We start from the raw sequence: 22043 nt of genomic DNA on the forward strand, positions 1-22043 counted from the left end.
ATGGTGTGTGACTTGGAGGGGAACGTGCAGCTGGTGTTGTTCCCATGTACCTCCTGCTCTTGTCCTTCTAGGTGGTAGAGGTCGCGGGTTTGGGAGGTGCTGTCGAAGAAGCCTTGGCGAGTTGCTGCAGTGCATCCTGTGGATGGTACACACTGCAGCCGCAGTGCGCAGGTGGTGAAGGGAGTGACTGTTTAGGGTGGTAGATGGGGATCCAATCAAACGGGCTGCTTTGTCCTGGATGGTGTCGAGCTTCTTGAGTGTTGTTGGAGCTGCACTCATCCAGGCAAGTGGAGAGTATTCCATCACACTCCTGACTTGTGCCTTGTCGATGGTGGAAAGGCTTTAGTGAGTCACTTGCGGCAGAATACCCAGCCTCTGACCTGCTCTTGTAGCCACAGTATTTATATGGCCGGTCCAGTTAAGTTTCTGGTCAATGGTGACCCCCAGGATGTTGATGGTGGGGGATTCGGCGATGGTAATGCCGTTGAATGTCAAGGGGAGGTGGTTAGACTTTCTCTTGTTGGAGATGGTCATTGCCTGGCACTTGTCTGACGCAAATGCTACTTGCCACTTATGAGCCCAAACCTGCATGTTGTCCAGGTCTTGCTGCATGCAGGCTCGGACTGCTCCATTATCTGAGGGGTTGCGAATGGAACTGAACACTGTGCAGTCATCAGCGAACATCCCCATTTCTGACCTTTCGATGGAGGGAAGGTCATTGATGAAGCAGCTGACGATGGTTGGGCCTAGGACACTGCCCTGAGGAACTCCTGCAGCAATGTCCTGGGGCTGAGATGATTGGCCTCCAACAACCAGTACCATCTTCCTTTGTGCTAGGTATGACTCCAGCCACTGGAGAGTTTTCCCCCTGATTCCCATTGACTTCAATTTTACTAGGGCTCCTTGGTGCCACACTCGGTCAAATGCTGCCTTGATGTCAAGGGCAGTCACTCTCACCTCACCTCTGGAATTCAGCTCTTTTGTCCATGTTTGGACCAAGGCTGTAATCAGGTCTGGAGCCGAGTGGTCCCGGCGGAACCCAAACTGAGCATCGGTGAGCAGGTTATTGGTGAGTAAGTGCCGCTTGATAGCACTGTCGACGACACCTTCCATCACTTTGCTGATGATTGAGAGTGGACTGATGGGGCGGTAATTGGCCGGATTGGATTTGTCCTGCTTTTTGTGGACAGGACATACCAGGGCAATTTTCCACATTGTCTCTCCTTCTATCATTAGATTCTCATGGTCTGTCTCTCCTTCTATCATTAGTTTCTCATGTCTGTCTCTCCTCCTGTGCAATAGGTTCACAGTGCCTGTCCTTTAGTCCTCCTGTGCTGTGCAATGCAGTGTCGCAGCGCCCTGTTCAAACGGGGGCTTATCCATGGCGGAAAAGCCAAGGCATTTTCATGGACGCCCAAACGATCAGAGCGGGACTCACAAGCCTATCTCCCCATGCCAACTGTGCTCTGCAAACGTGATGTCCAACTGCAGCTGAGGAGGAGGCAGTTTCACTCGACCGCGAGTTACAGGGACCAAGAGGTGGAGTTCACCAGTGTGCAATACGGTGTCCAACGGTTACCGTTTGCGGTTGTCACGAAGGAAGACTTGATGTTCTTTGACGGTCTGCTGCCTGGTCGTGTGGTGACTGACCCCGATGTTCTGGAAGCGAGCAATGTGGACTGGCTGCGGACAATGCGAGGTAGGTCTGCGTTTCCTCTTGGATCCAGGCAAGATATAGGCATCCCAGGGTGTGAGGGCTCAGGATAATCTCATCATTTGTCCCATGGTGAAATTCTCTCAGTCTTCTAGTCATGCAGGGCAGGGATTGGTGGAGATCAGGCATTTCTCTATATGAAGAGAGAATAAAGTGGGGTGTTGTCCTCGGCTATTCTTGTGCATTTCTTAGTGAGTAAGTGAATGAGTACTGGGGAGGGTTTCAACTAATTTGTCAGAGGGAGGGGAACCAGGATGTAGCAGCAGAGAGGAGAGACAAGGTGCATAGCAATCTAGGAGGGACAGATAACAAGAGAATAAAGAATAGTGTAGAAAGTGCAGGAATTGGAGGAAAAAAGCAAAGCAGACTAGCATGGTGTTGGAATGCATGTGTGTTAATGCAAGGAGTATTACAAATAAGGATGATGAGCTACAGGCACAAATTGCCACATGGGGTTATGATATACTGGCTATAACAGAGACCTGGCTTAAACATGGGCAGGAATGGGAACTAAACATTCCTGGCTACAGTGTATTCAGGAGGGAAAGGAAAAAGAAAAGGGAGAGGGTGGCAGTATTGATCAAGGTTAATGTTACAGTTCTACAGAGGATTGATATACTCGAGGGTTCAAAGATTGAATCTATTTGGTTAGAGTTAAGGAACAGAAAAGGAGTTGTTACACTGCTGGGTGATTACTACAGACCCCCAAATAATGAGAAAGAGATAGAGGAGCGAATCTGTAGTCAAATTTCAGAGAAATGTAAAAATAATAGAGCAGTAATAGTCGGGGACTTCAATTATCCTAACATAGACTGGGAAAAAACAGAGTAAAGGGCAAGGAGGGTGAATAATTCCTAAAATGTGTACAGGAGAACTTTCAGTATGTTTCTAGCCCAACGAGGAAGGAAGCAATGCTGGATCTAGTTCTGGGGAATGAAGCAGGGCAAGTGGAGTGTGTTTCAGTGGGAGAACATCTAGGTAATAGCGATCATAATATAATTACGTTTAAAGTAATTTTAAATAGAGCACAGAGTTTGGTAAGGACAGAGAGTGAACTTTTAATGCAGTGAGTTGCTAAAAGAGTGAGGACTTTCAACTGGGAATTTGGTGAGTTTGGGAATTCGGTGCAGTGGGGGAAGGAGCTGTTAAGTGATTTAAACCAAGGGACTATAAACAAATCTATCAATTTTTAAAACTTAAATAAAAAATACATACTTTTTTAAAAAAGGCTAAGTAATTACTACTTATTTTGAAATCAAGCTAAATCCATTTATTAAATATAATCTAGATCTCAAGTGATTCTATTAGTCCTAGAAATAAACTACTAATTAAATAAATAGAAACTAGAAGTGGCAGTACAGGCTGTGTGTTGGGACTGTAATATGTGGAAGTTTGTGGACAGCGAGACTACCCCGGATTGCCACATCTGCAGTAAAGCTCTCTGGCTTCAGACGCTCCAGCTCAGAGTTTTCGAGCTGGAGTGCGAGTTAGAGACACTCTGACACATAACGGGGGTGGGGGGGGGGAGAGAAGGAGGTCCCGCAGACACTGGTTCTATCTGACAGGTACAAGGTACTTTATACCTGTGAGGATAAGGATGAAGGCTGCAGGGAGGATGCCCAGAATGTTAACCATGGCACCATGGAGCAGGAGGCAGTCAAAGGGGGAGAGGATCAGAATAGAAAGGTTGTAGTCATAGGGGATTCTATAATCAGGAGGATAGATAGCGTCCTCCGCATTCATGACCGAGAGTCCAGGAGGGTGTGTTGCCTACTTGGTGCAAAGGTAAAGGACATCTTGGAGCAACTGGAGAGGAACTTGGAAAGGGAGGGGGAGGATCCAGTTGTCATGACCCATGTCGGCACCAATGACATAAGGAAGAATAAAGAGGAGGTCCTGTTAAGGGAATACAAGAAGCTCGGAACTAAACTTAAAAAGCAGGACCTCGAGTGGTAATCTCAGGATTAGTACCTGAGCCACGTGTTAATTGGCTGAGGAATAGGCAGATCAGGAAGGTGAACGCATGGCTGAAAGACTGGTGTGGGAAGGAGAGGTTCCATTTCATGGGACACTGGCACCAGTACTGGGAGAGGAAGGAGCCGTATCACTGGGACGGGCTCCACCTGAACTGGAATGGGACCAGAGTCCGAGTGGAAAGGATAAATAGGGCTGTGCAGAAGGCTTTAAACTAGCAACGTGGGGGGAGGGATCTTGTAGCAAAAACGAAAGCTTAAAGATAAAAGAAACAGGAAATGAGTGTGAAGGTCAGACCAGGGTAAGGAATAAAGATAACATAAACAATCAAGGAACAAATACAGTTATAAAACAGAAGTTTAAAAGGACTGCTAAAGATCAAGTAAAAGGAACAACTATTGAACATGAATTAAGCAGCCTATACAGCAATGTACACAGCGTCCAAAATAAAACAGGGGAACTGGAGGCAATAATCCATAGCGAGGAGCCAGATGTAGTCGGAATAACAGAAACATGGCTACATAAAGAACAGGACCGGCAACTAAATATTGCAGGTTATAACATAATCAGAGAGGATAGGGAAGGAAGAGACAAGGAGAAGCTGTACTAATTAGAGATAACAATGGCAGTAGAAAAAAGGGACATCACTAACGGAAGGATAGAAACGGAATCCATATGGATAGAAATAAAAGATAAGGGATCGATTCCGCTAATAGGGGTATACTACAGACCACCTAGTAGTGGAAAGGAGGTGGAGGAAGAAATATGTGAAATGAGTAAAGGACCAAGAATAATATTCATGGGATATTTTAACTATCCCCAAATAAACTGGCAAGAAGAGGTAGGTAAAGGGATACGGGGAATGGAGTTTTCACAATGTGTGCAGGACTCATTTCTTATCCAGTATGTGAAAAACTCAACAAGAGAGGAAACACTGCTGGATCTAGTAATAGGAAATGAACCAGAACAGATAAGAGAAGTAATCGTAGGGGAACATCAAGGCAATAGTGATCACACATAATAAGGTTTAAGATAAAGATTGAGAAGCACATAAGTAAGACAAAGGCCAAAAAAATAAATTGGAAATAAGCTGATTTTCAGGGGTTGAGAATGGAACTAGGGAAAATAAACTGGAAAAATTTACTGACAAAGAAATAGAAAAGCAAATTTAAAACAGTGACCAATAGAGTCCAGAAGAAATATATCCCACCAAAAAGCAAGAACAAACTAGCCAGTAATGACTCACCATGGATGAATAAAGAAATAAGGGCAAAATTGAAACTAAAGAAAAAGGCATTCACTAAGTACAAAGACAATAAAGGAGAGGATGACGAAAGGGAATACGAAAAGGTTAGAAAAGTTTAAAAAAAGCAATAAGGAAGGCAAAGAGAAACTACGAAATTAAATTATCAAGGAATATAAAAAGAAACAGTAAAGTATTCTACAGAAACATAAATAACAAAAGAAAAATCAGGATAGGGATAGGGCCTCTCAGGGATTCAGAAGATAAACTCACAGGTAATGACAGCAAAATGGCAGAAATATTATTAACCTGCGTCGCTACTTTTAGTGATTTGCGTATCTTTACCCCCAGATCTCTCTGCTCCTCTACCCCATTTAGACTCTTATTATCCAAGCAGTATGTGGCCCCCTTATTCTTCCTACCAAAATGTAATACCTCACACTTATCTATATTGAGATTAATTTGCCAATATTAATGCCTTCCTGTATTTTGTCAGTCTTCCTTGGTATTAACTATGCCCCCCAATTTGGTGTCGTCCGCAAATTTTGACGACGTACTTCCGATTCCCGAGTCCCTAATACTGGACCTTACATAGGAACAGGAGTAGGCCATTTCAGCCCCTCGAGCCTGTTCCACCATTCAATGAGATCATGGCTGATCTGTATCCTAACTCCATCCACCCGCATTGGCTCCATTTCCCGCATTGGCTGTATTTGAGCCTCTAATTCACTCAATTTATTTCTTAAACTCTATGTATTAGTAAATAAAATTCCTATTTGAGCAAGAGACCCTAACCTGTCCTTCTGCCCTGATGCTGTCTTTCTCACACCGTTTAACTTAACACGTTTCTTATTTGTCACTCCTGCTGTGACTACTTTGGTTATTTTAGTAGTCCCTTCACCTGGAGTATCACCTGTTTGTGAACTCTGCTCTTATCCCTTTATAAAATTCTTTAAACTATCATTTTTAATATTGTTTCTGACTGAGCCCACCCCCCCCCATTTATTAGTTTAAACAGCTACAACTTGCATTTATATAGCGCCCTTGACGTAGTAAAAGCTTGGTCAAAGAGGTAGATTTTAAGGAGTGTCTTAAAGGAGGAGAGAGGTAGAGAGGTTTCGGGAGGGAATTCCAGAGCTTAGGGCCTAGGCAGCTGAAGGCACGGCAGCCAATGGTGGAGCGATTAAAATCGGGGATGCGCAAGTGGCAAGAATTAGAGAAGTGCAGAGATCTTGGAGGGTTGTAGGGCTGGAGGAGGTTACAGAGATAGGGAGGGGCGAGGCCATGGTGGGATTTGAAAACAAGGACGAGAATTTTAAAATCAAGGCCTTCCCCGACCGGGAACCAATGTAGGTCAGCGAGTACAGGAGTGATGGGAGAACGGGACTTGGTGCGAGTTAGGATACGGGCAGCAGAGTTTTGAATGAGCTCAAGTTTATGGAGGGTGGATGATGGGAGGCCAGCCAGGAGACCATTGGAATAGTCCAGTCTGGAGGTAACAAAGGCACGGATGAGGGTTTCAGCAGCAGATGAGCTGAGGCAGGGGCGGAGACGGGCGATGTTACGGGTGGAAGTAGGTGATGGAGCGGATATGGGGTCGGAAGCTCATCTCGGGATCAAATAGGACGCCAAGGTTGCAAACAGTCTGGTTCAGCCTCAGACAGTGGCCAGAGAGAGGGATGGAGTCGGTGACTAGGGAACGGAATTTGCGGTGGGGACCAAAGGCAATGGCTTTGGTCTTCCCAATGTTTAGTTGGAGGAAAGTTTTGCTCATCCAGTACTGGATGTCGGACAAGCAATGTGACAAATGAGAGGCATTGGAGGGGTCGAGGGAGGTGGTTGTGAGAAGAGCTGGGTGTCGTCAGCGTACATGTGGAACCTGGAAAAAGGAAAAGTCCTTTTTACCACTCTATTTATCCTTTCCTTGGTCCCAGCCCGGTTCAGGTGCAGCCCGTCCCAGCGGTACAGCTCCGTTCTGTCCCAGTACTGGTGCCTCTAGATTATCTAATTAGGGAGCTGGAATATCACCTAGCAAGACCAGAAGTGTCTACACCTTGATCAGGAGCATGCTGTGTGTTGCTAACCAGCTTCAGATGGTGATATTTTATAATCTGAAGATTATTGATTATTGTGATATGATGTATGATGAGGCAACATGAGGAAGACATTTTTTATGCAGCGAGTTGTTATGATCTGGAATGCACTGCCTGAAAGTGCGGTGGAAGCAGGTTCAATAATAATTTTCGAAAGGGACGTGGATAAATACTTGAAGAGGGAAAATTTGTAGGGCTACGGGGAAAGAGCAGGGCAGTGGGACTAATTGGATAGCTCTTTCAAAGAGCCGGCACAGGCACGATGGGCCGAATGGCGGCCTCCTGTGCTGTATCATTTTATGATTCTATGATTTACTCTGATTATTATTGATTAATGGATAATTAATTACTATTAAGTTCTTTTTTTTAAAACTGTAGGCCACAGCCAATTGTTACTAAGACCTCGGACAACAGAAGAGGTTTCTCAGATCCTCAGGTACTGCACCTTCAGTCTTTGAGAGAGAGTTCCTTTCATGTAATATTTCTATTACTCACATTCCATAAGCACACAAGGTCCAGGGCTAATTTATATGGTGTGTAGTAAATCCTGGGATTGGATTGAAGTGAAGTACAGACAGTCCCAAGCTGGTCATATCACGAGTACAATAACACATGGTCAGTCTGAATTACAAACATGTCTGAGGCCCTGAGCGGTTTACACAGTGCACAAGATACAGCAGAGTTGGGCTGGATTACGCACTTTGAATGCTTTGTGTGTGATGGTGCTGAATATCACCTAGTGATTGGCACTAACGTTTGCACTGTGTTTGGCATTGACTGTGTGATTGGCACTAATATTCGCAGTGTGATTGGCTCTGAGGCTGTGTGATTGATTGATGGGCCCTGAGGGTGTGATTGATGGGCCCTGAGGGTGTAATTGATGGGCTCTGAGGGTGTGTGATTGATGGGCTCTGAGGGTGTGATTGATGGGCTCTGAGGGTGTGTGATTGATGGGCTCTGAGGGTGTGATTGATGGGCTCTGAGGGTGTGATTGATGGGCTCTGAGGGTGTGATTGATGGGCTCTGAGGGTGTGATTGATGGGCTCTGAGGGTGTGATTGATGGGCTCTGAGGGTGTGATTGATGGGCTCTGAGGGTGTGATTGATGGGCTCTGAGGGTGTAATTGATGGGCTCTGAGGCAGTGTGATTGGCTGTGTTTATGATTAGTAATTACATAGAATCACATAGAATGTACGGCACAGAAAGGCCATTTGGCCCAACAGGTCTATGCCGGTGTTTATGCTCCACATGAGTCTCCTCCCTCCCATCCTCCCTAGTTCCTCTAACCCTATCAACATATCCTTCTATTCCTTTCTCCCTCATGTGTTTATCTAGCTTCCCCTTAAATGTATCTATGCTATTCGCCTCAACTACTCCATGTGGTAGTGAGTTCCACATTCTAACCACTCTCTGGGTAAAGAAGTTTCTCCTGAATTCCCTATTGGATTTATTAATGACTATCTTTTATTTATTGCCCCTAGTTCTGGTCTCCCCCACAAGTGGAAACATCACCTCTCCGTCTACCCTCTCAAATCCTTATATAATCTTAAAGCCCTCTATTAGGTCACCCCTTAGTCTTTTTTCTAGAGAAAAGAGCCCCAGCTTGTTCAATCTTTACTGATAGTTATAACCTCTCAGTTCTGGTATCATCCCTAGTAAACCTTTTGTACACCTTCTCCAGTGCCTCTATATCATGGAGACCAAAACTCAAGTACAGTACTCACAGTACACCAAGTGTGGTCTAATCAAGGTTCTCTACAAGTTTAACATAACTTCTTTGCTCTTCAATTCTATCCCTGTAGAAATAAACCCCAGTGTTTGGTTTGCCTTTTTTATGGCCTTATTAACCTGCATCGCTACTTTTAGCAATTTGTGTATCTGTACCCCAGATCCCACTGCACCTCTACCCCAATAGTGGTCCCAGCACCAATCCTTGTGGAACACCAATTCCCACCTTTTGCCAGTCTGAGCAACTACCTTTAACCCCTACTCTCTGTTTTCTGTTTTGTAGCCAGCTTGCTATCCATTCTGCTACTTGTCCCCTGACCTTAGTCATGAATCTACTGTACGGTACCTTATTGAAGGCCTTTTGATAATCCAAATATATTACATCTACTGCATTGCCCTTGTCTTCCCTTTCTGTTACTTCTTCAAAGAATTCAATAAGGTTGGTCAGGCATGACCTTCCCTTTTGAAATCCATGCTAACTGTTCTTTATTATATTTTTGGTTTCTTGATGTTTTTCTATTACATCTTTGAGTAAGGATTCCATTATTTTTCCTACCACTGATATTAAGCTAACTGGTCTATAGTTCCCTGGACTGGTTCTGTCTCCCTTTTTAAATACAGGAATCACATTAGCTGTCCACCTGTCCTCTGGCACTATTCCCTTTTCTAATGAATTTTTATATATATTTAATAGTGCCTCTGCTCTCTCTTCCCTAACTTCTTTTAATATGCATGGATGCAATCCATCCGCACCAGGGATTTTATCCTCTCTAAGTTTGATTAGTTTACCAATGATCTCCCCCTTTCTATCTTAAATGTCTTTTATATCTTTTTTGATCTCTTTTTCTAATGTCATGCCTACCATGATAGTCTCCCTGGTAAATACTGAGGCAAAGTAATTACTTAATATTTCAGCCATTTCTCTGTCATTTGCTGTGAGTTAGAACAAAAGAACATTAGAAATAGAAGCAGGATTAGGCCGTATGGCCCCTCGAGCCTGCTCCGCCATTCAATAAGATCATGGCTGATCTTCGACCTCAACTCCACTTTCCCGCCCAATCCCCATATCCCTTGGTTACCTTGGAGTCCAAAAACTATCGATCTCAGCCTTGAATATACTCAATGACTGAGCATCCACAGCCCTCTGGGGAAGATTCACAACCCTCTGAGTGAAGAAATTTTTTCTCATCTCAGCCCTAAATGTCCCCTAGTTCTAGACTCTCCAGCCAGGGGAAACAACCTCTCAGCATCTACCCTGTCAAGCCCCCTCATAATCTTATATGTTTCAATGAGATCACCTCTCATTCTTCTAAACTCCAGAGAGTATAGGCCCATTCTACTCAATCTCTCATAGGACAACCCTCTCATCCCAGGAATCAATCTAATGAACCTTCGTTGCACCACCTCTAAGGCAAGTATATCCTTTCTTAGGTAAGGAGACCAAAACTGTACACAGTACTCCAGGTGTGGTTTCACCAAAGCCCTGTACAATTGCAGCAAGACTTCCGTACTCTTGTACTCCAACCCCCTTGAGTTTATTGTGTGTATCCCTTAGTGGCCCTATCTCTATCCTGATTATTCTTTTGTTATTTATGTGTCTGTAGAATACTTTCTCTTTGCCTTCCTCATTGTTTTTTTGACTTCTTTCCTAACCTTTTTGTATTCTCTTTTGCCATCCTCCTTTGTTGTCTATGTTGTTACGGTATGCCTTTTTCTTAGTTTCAATTTTGCCCTTATTTCTTTATTCATCTATTGTGTATCATTACTGGCTAGCTCGTTCTTTTTAGTGGGATATATTTCTCCTGGACTCTCTTGATCACTGTTTTAAATGTTTCCCACTGCTGTTCTAGTTCTTTGTTTAGCAGTAAATTTTTCCATTTTACTTTCCCTAGTTCCATTCTCATCCCCTGAAAATCAGTTTTTTTCCAATTTATTACTTTGGTCTTTGTCTTACTTATGTCCTTCTCTATCTTTATCTTAAAACTTATTATGTTGTGATCGCTATTACCTAGATGCTCCCCTACGCTTACTTCTCTTATCTGTTCTGGTTCATTACTAGATCCAGCAGTGCTTCTTCTCTTGGGCTTTTTACATAACTGGGTAAGAAAGGAGTCCTGCACACATTGTGAAAACTCCATTCCCTGTACCCCTTTACCTACCTCTTCTTGCCAGTTTATTTGGGGATAGTTAAAATCTCCCATGATTATTATTCTATGTCCTTTACTCATTTTGCACATTTGCTTATATATTTCCTCCTCCACCTCCTTTGCACTATTAGGTGGTCTGTAATATACCCCTATTAGTGTGATCGATTCCTTCTTATCTTTTATTTCAATCCATATGCATTCTTTTCCTATCCTTCTGTTAGTTATGTCCCTTTTTACTACTGCTATAATGTTATCTCTAATTACTATAGCTATTCCACCCCCACTTCTTTCCCTATCCTCTCTGATTATGTTATAACCTGCAAAATTTAGTTGCCTATTCTGTTCTTTATGTAGCCATGTTTCAGTTATTCAATAATGACGGCGTGTGATTGGCTGTGTTTATGATTAGTAATGATGGCGTGTGATTGGCTGTGTTTATGATTAGTGATGATGGCGTGTGATTGGCTGTGTTTATGATTAGTGATGATGGCGTGTGATTGGCTGTGTTTATGATTAGTGATGATGGCGTGTGATTGGCTGTGTTTATGATTAGTAATGATGGCGTGTGATTGGCTGTGTTTATGATTAGTGATGACCATGTGATTGGCTGTGTTTATGATTAGTGATGATGGCGTGTGATTGGCTGTGTTTATGATTAGTGATGATGGCGTGTGATTGGCTGTGTTTATGATTAGTGATGACGGCGTGTGATTGGCTGTGTTTATGATTAGTAATGACGGCGTGTGATTGGCTGTGTTTATGATTAGTAATGATGGCGTGTGATTGGCTGTGTTTATGATTAGTAATGACGGCGTGTGATTGGCTGTGTTTATGATTAGTAATGATGGCGTGTGATTGGCTGTGTTTATGATTAGTAATGACGGCGTGTGATTGGCTGTGTTTATGATTAGTAATGATGGCGTGTGATTGGCTGTGTTTATGATTAGTAATGACGGCGTGTGATTGGCTGTGTTTATGATTAGTGATGATGGCGTGTGATTGGCTGTGTTTATGATTAGTGATGACGGCGTGTGATTGGCTGTGTTTATGATTAGTGATGATGGCGTGTGATTGGCTGTGTTTATGATTAGTAATGATGGCGTGTGATTGGCTGTGTTTATGATTAGTGATGATGGCGTGTGATTGGCTGTGTTTATGATTAGTGATGATGGCGTGTGATTGGCTGTGTTTATGATTAGTGATGATGGCGTGTGATTGGCTGTGTTTATGATTAGTGATGATGGCGTGTGATTGGCTGTGTTTATGATTAGTGATGATGGCGTGTGATTGGCTGTGTTTATGATTAGTAATGACGGCGTGTGATTGGCTGTGTTTATGATTAGTGATGACGGCGTGTGATTGGCTGTGTTTATGATTAGTAATGATGGCGTGTGATTGGCTGTGTTTATGATTAGTAATGATGGCGTGTGATTGGCTGTGTTTATGATTAGTAATGACGGCGTGTGATTGGCTGTGTTTATGATTAGTAATGATGGCGTGTGATTGGCTGTGTTTATGATTAGTAATGATGGTGTGTGATTGGCTGTGTTTATGATTAGTAATGATGGCGTGTGATTGGCTGTGTTTATGATTAGTAATGATGGCATGTATTGCTTTCCTCAGGTACTGTAACGATCGGAATCTGGCGGTGAATCCTCAGGGTGGGAACACCGGACTGGTGGGAGGGAGTGTGCCCGTGTTTGATGAGATCATTGTCTCAACAGCTCAAATGAATAACATCATTAGTTTCAACACTAAATCTGGTGAGGACAGCTTTCTTTACTCTTGATTATAGATTGAAGCATTGACACACCAACGGTGACCAACCTCCAACACCTCAACAGTGAGCCCCCTCCATCAAACCCAAGAGTAACTGCTTATTATTCCTAGAATGTTAGACCCCCCCCACCACTACAAAGTTGAACCTTGTGAGTGATCCCACCTAATTGTTCACACTGCAACTCTCCCTTCCCCACTTGCTTGGTAACAGTGACCCCCTCGTCACAAATACTGTAACGGCACGATTCACTGTCCAGCTCCAGAGTTACTGTCCAAACCCAACACCAGTAGGTTGGTGTTGAGCTGGCTGCTCTCAGCTGGGTAACAGTAGGGCTTCAGCACCCCCAGGCCAGGGAGGGGGAAGAATCAGTCTGCTGATTGCTGTCCAGTGATCCCTTCTGGAAAGTGCAAAGGGACGCCCATTGGGTGAGGAAGGACTGGGCGTGGCTGTGTTGACCTCTGACCCTTCCCCCCATGGTGGAATATCTTCCTGGCCCAGGGTTATTTGATAAATGACCACTTGGTATACGGGACTACGTAGCGAGCAGTTATGATCTGTAACGCACTGCCTGAAAGGGTGGTGGAAGTCGACTCAATTGTGGTTTTCAAAAAGGAAAGAATAAATACTTGAAGGGAAAAAATTTGCAGGGCTATGGGGAAAGAGCAGTGGAGTAGGACTAACGGGATTGCTCTTAGAAAGAGCCGGCTCGGGCTTGATAGGCCGAATGGCCTCCTTCAGTGCTGTAACCATTCTATGGTCATCCCATAGCTTAAAAGAATGCAGGCAGAGAGGGACTGGGTGACTGCCAAACAGACAAGGAGAGCAGGCAGGTAGTGCAGGAGTCTGCTAATACTGGTGGAGGAGATGGTTCCTCTGCAGAGTGTAGCCAGAGCCAAATCCATAGCTCCGTAGGTAGCTCAGCTGAATAAGGGGGAAGGAGAAAGGTCAGGAGAGCAATACTGATAGGGAATTTAATAGTTAGGGGAACAGATAGGTATTTCTGCGGCTGCAGATGTGATTCCAGGATAACATGTTGCCTCCCAGGTGCCAGGACCAAGGCTGTCCTTTAGGGAAGGAAACCTGTCGTCCTTACCCGGTCTGGCCGATACATGACTCCAGACCCACAGCAATGTGGTTGATTCTTAATCGCCCTCTGAAATGGCCTAGCAAGCCACTCAGTTATACAATCTCGCTACAGAAAGACACAATAAGAATAAAACCAGACAGACCACCCGGCATCGGATCATGATAAAGGCAAACCAAGCCCAGTCGACCCTGCAAAGTCCTCCTCACTAACATCTGGGGACTTGTGCCAAAATTGGGAGAGCTTCCCACAGACTAGTCAAGCAACAGCCTGACATAGCCACACTCACAGAATCATACCTTTCAGCCAATGTCCCAGACTCTTCCATTACCATCCCTGGGTATGTCCTGTCCCACCGGCAGTATGGCGGTACAGTGATATACAGTCAGGAGTGAGTGGCCCTGGGAGTCCTCAACATTGACTCCGGACCCCATGAAACCTCATGGCATCAGGTCAAACACGGGCAAGGAAACCTGCTGGTTACTACCTCCCGCCCTCCCTCAGCTGATGAATCAGTCCGCCTCCATGTTGAGCGTGGAGGAAGCACTAAAGGTAGCAAGGGCACAGAATGTACTCTGGGTGGGGGACTTCAATGTCCATCACCAAGAGTGGCTCGGTAGCAGCACTACTGACCGAGCTGTCCGAGTCCTGAAGGACATAGCTGCCAGACTGGGCCTGCGGCAGGTGGTGAGCGAACCAACACGAGGGAAAAACCTACTTGGCCTCGTCCTCACCAATCCACCTGTCGTAGATGCATCTGTCCATGACAGTATTGGTAGGAATGACCATCGCACAGTTCTTGTGGAGACGAAGTCCCGTCTTCGCACTGAAGATACCATCCAAATTGTTGTGTGGCACTATCACCATGCTAAATGGGATAGATTCAGAACAGATCTAGCAGCTCAAAACTGGGCATCCATGAGGTGCTGTGGGCCATCAGCAGCAGCAGATTTGTATTCCAGCACAATCTGTAACCTCATGGCCCGGCATATTCCTCACTCTACCATTACCAACAAGTCAGGGGATCAACCCTGGTTCAATGAGGAGTGTAGAAGAGCATGACAGGAGCAGCACCAGGCGTACCTAAAAATGAGGTGCCAGCCTGGTGAAGCTACAACTCAGGACTACATGCATGCTAAACAACGGAAGCAACATGCTATAGACAGAGCTAAGCGATTCCACAACCAACAGATCAGATCAAAGCTCTGCAGTCCTGCCACATCCAGTTGTGAATGATGGTGGACAATTAAATAACTAACTGGAGGAGGAGGCTCTGTGAACATCCCCAACCTCAATGATGGCGGAGTCCAGCACGTGAGTGCAAAAGACAAGGCTGAAGCATTTGCAACCATCTTCAGCCAGAAGTGCCGAGTGGATGATCCATCTCAGCCTCCTCCCGATATCCCCACCATCACAGAAGCCAGTCTTCAGCCAATTCGATTCACTCCACGTGATATCAAGAAACGGCTGAGTGCACTGGATACAGCAAAGGCTATGGGCCCCGACAACATCCCGGCTGCAGTGTTGAAGACCTGTGCACCAGAACTAGCTGCGCCTCTAGCCAAGCTGTTCCAGTACAGCTACAACACTGGCATCTACCCGACAATGTGGAAGATTGCCCAGGTATGTCCTGTCCACAAAAAGCAGGACAAATCCAATCCGGCCAATTACCGCCCCATCAATCTACTCTCAATCATCAGCAAAGTGATGGAAGGTGTTGTTGACAGTGCTATCAAATGGCACTTACTCACCAATAACCTGCTCACCGATGCTCAGTTTGGGTTCCACCAGGACCACTCGGCTCCAGACCTCATTACAGCGTTGGTCCAAACATGGACAAAAGAGCTGAATTCCAGAGGTGAGGTGAGAGTGACTGTCCTTGACATCGAGGCAGCATTTGACCGAGTGTGGCACCAAGGAGCCCTAGTAAAATTGAAGTCAATGGGAATCGGGGAAAACTCTCCAGTGGCTGGAGTCATACCGAGCACAAAGGAAGATCGTAGTGGCTGTTGGAGGCCAATCATCACAACCCCAGGTCATTGCTGCAGGAGTTCCTCAGGGCAGTGTCCTAGGCCCAACCATCTTCAGCTGCTTCATCAATGACCTTCCCTCCATCATAAGGTCAGAAATGGGGATGTTCGCTGATGATTGTACAGCGTTCAGTTCCATGCGCAACCCCTCAGATGATGAAGCAGTCCGTGCCCGCATGCAGCAAGACCTGGACAACATCCAGGCTTGGGTAGGTAAGTGGTAATAACATTCGAGCCAGACAAGTGCCAGGTAATGACCATCTCCAACAAGAGAGAGTCTAACCACCTCCCCTTGACATTCAGCGGTATTACCATCACCGAATCCCTCTCCATCAACATCCTGGGGGTCACCATTGACCAGAAACTTAACTGGACCAGCCACATAAATACTGTGGTTACAAGAGCAGGTCAGAGGCTGGCTTTTCTGCGGCGATTGACTCACCTCCTGACTCCCCAAAGTCTTTCCACCATCTACAAGGCACAAGTCAGGAATGTGATGGAATACTCTCCACTTGCCTGGATGAGTGCAGCTCCAACAACACTCAAGAAGCTCGACACCATCCAGGACAAAGCAGCCCACTTGATTGTTTACGGTGGTGGATGGGGTGCCATTCATTTCCTTCACCACTGGCGCACCGCGGCTGCAGTGTGTACCATGCACAGGATGCACTGCAGCAACTCGCCAAGGCTTCTTCGACAACACCTCCCAAACCCGCGACCTCTACCACCTAGAAGGACAAAGGCAGCAGGCACATGGGAACAACACCACCTGCACGTTCCCCTCCAAGTCACACACTATCCCGACTTGGAAATATATCACCGTTCCTTCATCGTGACTGGGTCAAAATCCTGGAACTCCCTTCCTAACAGCACTGTGGGAGAACCTTCACCACACGGACTGCAGCGGTTCAAGAAGGCGGCTCACCACCACCTTCTCAAGGGCAATTAGGGATGGGCAATAAATGTTGGCCTCACCAGTGATGCCCACATCCCATGAATGAATAAAAGAAAAAGTCACTGCGCGGCTGTAGAACATTCTGGGGGGGGGGGGGGGGGGTGAACAGCCAGAGGTCATGGTCCATATCTGTACCAATGACGTAGGTAGAATGAGGGATGAGGTCCTGCAGGCAGATTTTAAGGAGCTAGATAAGAGATTAATAAGCAGGACCTCAAAGTTAGTAATCTCCGGATTACTCCCGGTGCCATGCGCTAGTGAGTATAGAAATAGGAGGATCGAGCAGATGAATTCGTGGTTGGAGAGATGGTGCAGGAGAGAGGGCTTTAGATTCCTGGGGCATTGGGACCAGTTCTGGGGGAGGTGGGACCTGTACAAGCCGGACGGGTTGCACCTCAACAGGGCCGGGACCAATATCCTCGCGGGGAGGTTTGCTGGTGGTGTTGGGGAAGGTTTAAACTAGCTTGGCAGGGGGATGGGATCCTGAGCGTAGATTCAGTTGAGACAGAATCAGAACTGGAAATGGAAGGCAGAAAATTAGTAAGTGAGTTTGGAAGGCAGAGGAAACAAAGGTTAGAAAATAAACAACAAAGGAGTTTGGCAGTGCTTAATGGTATATACCTCAATGCAAGGAGTATAGTGAATAAGGCAGATGAACTGAGGGCACAGATAGACACGTGGAAGTTTGGTATCATAACTATTACTGAAACATGTCTTAAAAAGGGGCTGGAATGGCAGCTCAGTGTTCCTAGTTACACGGTTTTCAGACGAGATAGGGGATAAAAAAAGCAGTGGTGGCAATTTTGGTTAAAGAAACAATTCCAGCTGTGAGGAGGAATGATATGTTAGAAGGATCATCAAATGAAGCCATATGGGTTGAGCTAAGGAACAAAAACTGGGAGTGACTATATACTCCCAAACAGTCAGAGGGAGATAGAAGAGCAAATATGCAGGCAAATTTCTGAGAAGTGCAAAAACAATAGGGCAGTAATAGTAGGGGATTTCAACTACCCGAATATTAACTGGGATACAAACAGTGTGAAGGGTATAGAGGGCCCAAAATTCATCAGTTGCATTCAGGAGAACTTTTTTAGCCAGTACGTAGCAAGCCCAACAAGAGAGAGGGGGCAGTTCTGGATTTAGTTTTAGGGAATGAAGCTGGGCAGGTGGAAGGAGTGTCAGTGGGAGAGCATTTTGGTGGTAGTGATCATAATTCAGTTAGTTAATTCAGTGGTATATATTAATGATTTGGACTTAAATATAGGGGGCATGATTAAGAAGTTTGCAGATGATACAAAAATTGATAGTGAGGAGGAAAGCTGTAGACTGCAGGAAGATATCAATGGACTGGTCAGGTGGGCAGAAAAGTGGCAAATGGAATTCAATTCGGAGAATTGTGAGGTAATGCATTTGGGGAGGGCAAACAAGGCAAGGGAATACACAATAAATGGGAGGATACTGAGAGGTGTAGAGGAAGTGAGGGACCTTGGAGTGCATGTCCACAGATCCCTGAAGGTAACAGGACAGGTAGATAAGGTGGTTAAAAAGGCATACGGGATACTTTCCTTTATTAGCCGAGGCATAGAATATAAGAGCAGGGAGGTTATGCTCGAACTGTATAAAACACTAGTTAGGCCACAGCTTGAGTACTGTGTACAGTTCTGGTCACCACATTTCAGGAAAGATGTGATTGCACTAGAGAGGGTACAGAGGAGATTTACGAGGATGTTGCCAGGACTGGAGAATTTTAGCTATGAGGAAAGGTTGGATAGGCTGGGGTTATTTTCCTTGAAACAGAGGAGGCTGAGGGGAGATTTAATTGAGGTGTACAAAATTATGAGGGGCCTAGATAGAGTGGATAGGAAGGACCTATTTCCCTTAGCAGAGGGGTCAATAACCAGGGGGCATAGATTTAAAGTGATTGGTAGAAGGATTAGACGGGAGCTGAAGAAAGTTTTTTTCACCCAGAGGGTGGTGGGGGTCTGGAACTCACTGCCTGAAAGGGTGGAAGAGGCAGAAACCCTCAACTCATTTAAAAAGTACTTGGATGTGCACCTGAAGTGCCGTAACCTACAAGGCTATGGACCAAGTGCTGGAAAGTGGGATTAGGCTGGATGGTTCATTTTCAACTGGCACGGACAGGATGGGCCAAATGGCCTCCTCTGTGCCATAAATTTTCTGTGATTCTATGGGTCTGAAGGAAATCTAGTGCCTGTGATACTGTGCCCCGGTGATGGGAGAGTATTTTCAGGAGAGAAGGAAACATGAGGTAAAAATTTTTTACAACGCCATAAGAACAGGGATCATTGTCAAACTCCTGAGTCCCTGTGTAAATTTGTGTTTTCAGGAGTCCTGGTCTGTCAGGCAGGCTGCATTTTGGAAAACTTGAACAATTACGTTGAGGAACAGGATTTTATCATGCCCCTTGACCTGGCGTCAAAAGGTAGCTGTCACATTGGTGGGAATGTGGCAACCAATGCTGGTGGACTGAGACTGCTGAGGTATGGCTCCCTGCGTGGGACAGTACTGGGACTGGAAGTGGTAAGAAACTGTCAATGAGATTCAAACTGATACAGTCCTTATAAAACGTATTGTGAATCTCCTGCTGTTGGAAAGGTGCATTTCCAAATCCTCTTCCAGTCCTACTGCAGCCTTACTTCCTTGTTCTCCTGAGTCTGGGCTACTGTTTCTTGCGTTCCTCTCCCCTCCCCTCATTCTACTCCACCATCAGTGGCAAAGCCATTAATGCCCTCTAGTCTGGGATTCTCTACCTGATCCTCTCTGCCTTGTTATATCTCTTCCCATCTTCAGAAATTTGCTCAAAACCTCACCCTCCCTCACCCCTTTCCCTCCCTCACCCCTTTCCCTCCCTCACCCCTTTCCCTCCCTCACCCCTTTCCCTCCCTCACCCCTTTCCCTCCCTCACCCCTCTCCCTCCCTCACCCCTCTCCCTCCCTCACCCCTCTCCCTCCCTCACCCCTCTCCCTCCCTCACCCCTCTCCCTCCCTCACCCCTCTCCCTCCCTCACCCCTTTCCCAATTCATGCTCAGTGTCCGATTTCCATTCATTCCTTGTAAAACACCTTGGGATGTTTTGCTACATTAAAAGTGCCATAGAAGTTTAAGTTATTTGTATATACAAAGAGTGAGAACCGTCATGCAGGAACCTCGTCTGCTGAGAGGAGGTGGGCGATATTACGGAGGTGGAAGTACGTGGTTTTGGTGATGGATAATATATTGCTGGTTAAACTCAGCTGTGGGTTAAAGGGGACACCATGGTTTTGTTTGGCCTGGCTGAGTCTGAGTAGGTGCCGGGGATGGAGTGAATGATGAGGGGACAGAGTATAAGGAGGCTGCTGAAATTGATGTTACTTTTGAGAAAAATTTGACTCATCAATGACTTGAAGTGAGATAGAAAGTCAGACAGCATGGAGGTGGGTGTGAGGTCATGGGAAATGTTGGTGAGATAGACCTAGGTGTCACCAGTATAGTCATGGATGCTGAGCCCATATCTGTGGTTGATGTCACCAAGGGGCAGGATGTAGATAAGGAAGTAGAGGAGGCCCTGGGTAACTCCAGAGATGATGGTGTGGGGGCTGGAAAGGAATCCATTGCTGGAGATGTGCTGCCAGTGTACGGACAGGTAGGAATGGAACCATGCAAGGGCAGCGCTAGGCAATGGAGGCAATGGAGGAGGATGGTGTGATCAGCCTATGCAGAGGCAGATGAGGACAAGGAGGGATAACACACTGTGGTCACAGTCACAGAGAACGTCATTCATCATCTTGGCCAGAATGGACTTGGAGCAATGAGAAGGACGGAAACCGAACTGTAGGGATTTGGATCGGGAGATTGGGAGAGATAGGCATGGAGCAGGGGTGTCACAACAACATCTTCTAGGACCTTAGAATGTAAAGGGAGGTAAGAGATGGGGGCTGGTTGGAGAGAACAGATAGGTTGAGGTTATGTTTTTTGAGGAGATGGGGTGATGATGGCAGTTTTGAAAGGGAGAACATGCAAAAAAGGACAATCTGATCCATCGGGCTCATCCCTTCCAGACATGGTGCAGCCCATGAGCGCCATCAGCTCGCCCACCCCGCCATCAGCTCGCCCACCCCGCCATCAGCTCGCCCACCCCGCCATCAGCTCGCCCACCCCGCCATCAGCTCGCCCACCCCGCCATCAGCTCGCCCACCCCGCCTTCAGCTCGCCCACCCCGCCTTCAGCTCGCCCACCCCGCCTTCAGCTCGCCCACCCCGCCTTCAGCCCGCCCACCCCGCCTTCAGCCCGCCCACCCCGCCATCAGCCCGCCCACCCCGCCATCAGCCCGCCCACCCCGCCATCAGCCCGCCCACCCCGCCATCAGCCCGCCCACCCCGCCATCAGCCCGCCCACCCCGCCATCAGCCCGCCCACCCCGCCATCAGCCCGCCCACCCCGCCATCAGCCCGCCCACCCCGCCATCAGCCCGCCCACCCCGCCTTCAGCCCGCCCACCCCGCCTTCAGCCCGCCCACCCCGCCATCAACCCCGCCATCAGCCCGCCCACCCCGCCATCCGCTCGCCCACCCCGCCATCAACCCCGCCATCAACCCCCCCCCCCCCCCACCCCACCTGAAGCATTGCTTCTTCCTGTTTGTAATCCAGTCCCTTTGAGGTAAAGCCAACATTCCATTAGCCTTTTTGAGTCGTGTTTGTACTTGTGCACTAGCTTTTAGTGATGTGTATATCTGGATACCCAAATCCCTTTGCTCCCCTACACTTCCTAGTCTGTCAGCATTAAGAAAATATTGCGATCCAAAGTCCGAGGGTTTGGCTGAGGAGAGTCAGATGCAACAATGTTTAAGGCGGTCGAGATAGATCTGGCAGCAAATGAGTAGCCCAGTAATGCCCCAGGTAATTCAGGATAGAGTAGTGATAGAAACTGGCACCTTCCCGTTGGTTCGCGGGTTCACCAGTTTTTAAAACTTGTATGTTGCGCCTTATTCTCGACTGGGGGGGAGTCAGTGCTGAGAGAGACGGCACCATAACTGTCAGATCTGGATTGAGAGTGGGTGGCTGTTACTGATGGTGCTCATATGTTAGGATTCAGCGATGCGAAACACCCCTCAGTTTACTGCCAATAGTCTGGTTCTAATGATTCACTTAATGCTCCCTGTTTTCAGTTTTAATATTTAATAATTAATAATCATCAACTGATGTAACCGGTGAAATTACCGAAATCACCGATCAGCTTAAAAGAGACAGGTTAACACTTCAGGTGGGAATGCGAAGGAGCTAAAGGAGCACTTGGAGTGT

At 46.4% G+C, this 22043-nt stretch overlaps 1 protein-coding gene across 1 annotated transcript in view; it reads left to right on the plus strand.

The window, feature by feature from the left end:
- Nucleotides 1-22043, plus strand: part of d2hgdh (D-2-hydroxyglutarate dehydrogenase) — a 63689-nt gene that overhangs the window by 23673 nt on the left and 17973 nt on the right. The window contains exons 2-5 of the mRNA XM_067995643.1: nt 1303-1699; nt 7403-7460; nt 12523-12662; nt 19096-19289. Coding sequence (XP_067851744.1) covers nt 1342-1699; nt 7403-7460; nt 12523-12662; nt 19096-19289 — 750 coding nt within the window. The 5' untranslated portion in view covers nt 1303-1341. The remainder of the gene's footprint in view (nt 1-1302; nt 1700-7402; nt 7461-12522; nt 12663-19095; nt 19290-22043) is intronic.

Source organism: Heptranchias perlo, chromosome 13, assembly GCF_035084215.1.
Source record: "Heptranchias perlo isolate sHepPer1 chromosome 13, sHepPer1.hap1, whole genome shotgun sequence".
Classification (NCBI taxonomy): Eukaryota; Metazoa; Chordata; class Chondrichthyes; order Hexanchiformes; family Hexanchidae; genus Heptranchias; species Heptranchias perlo.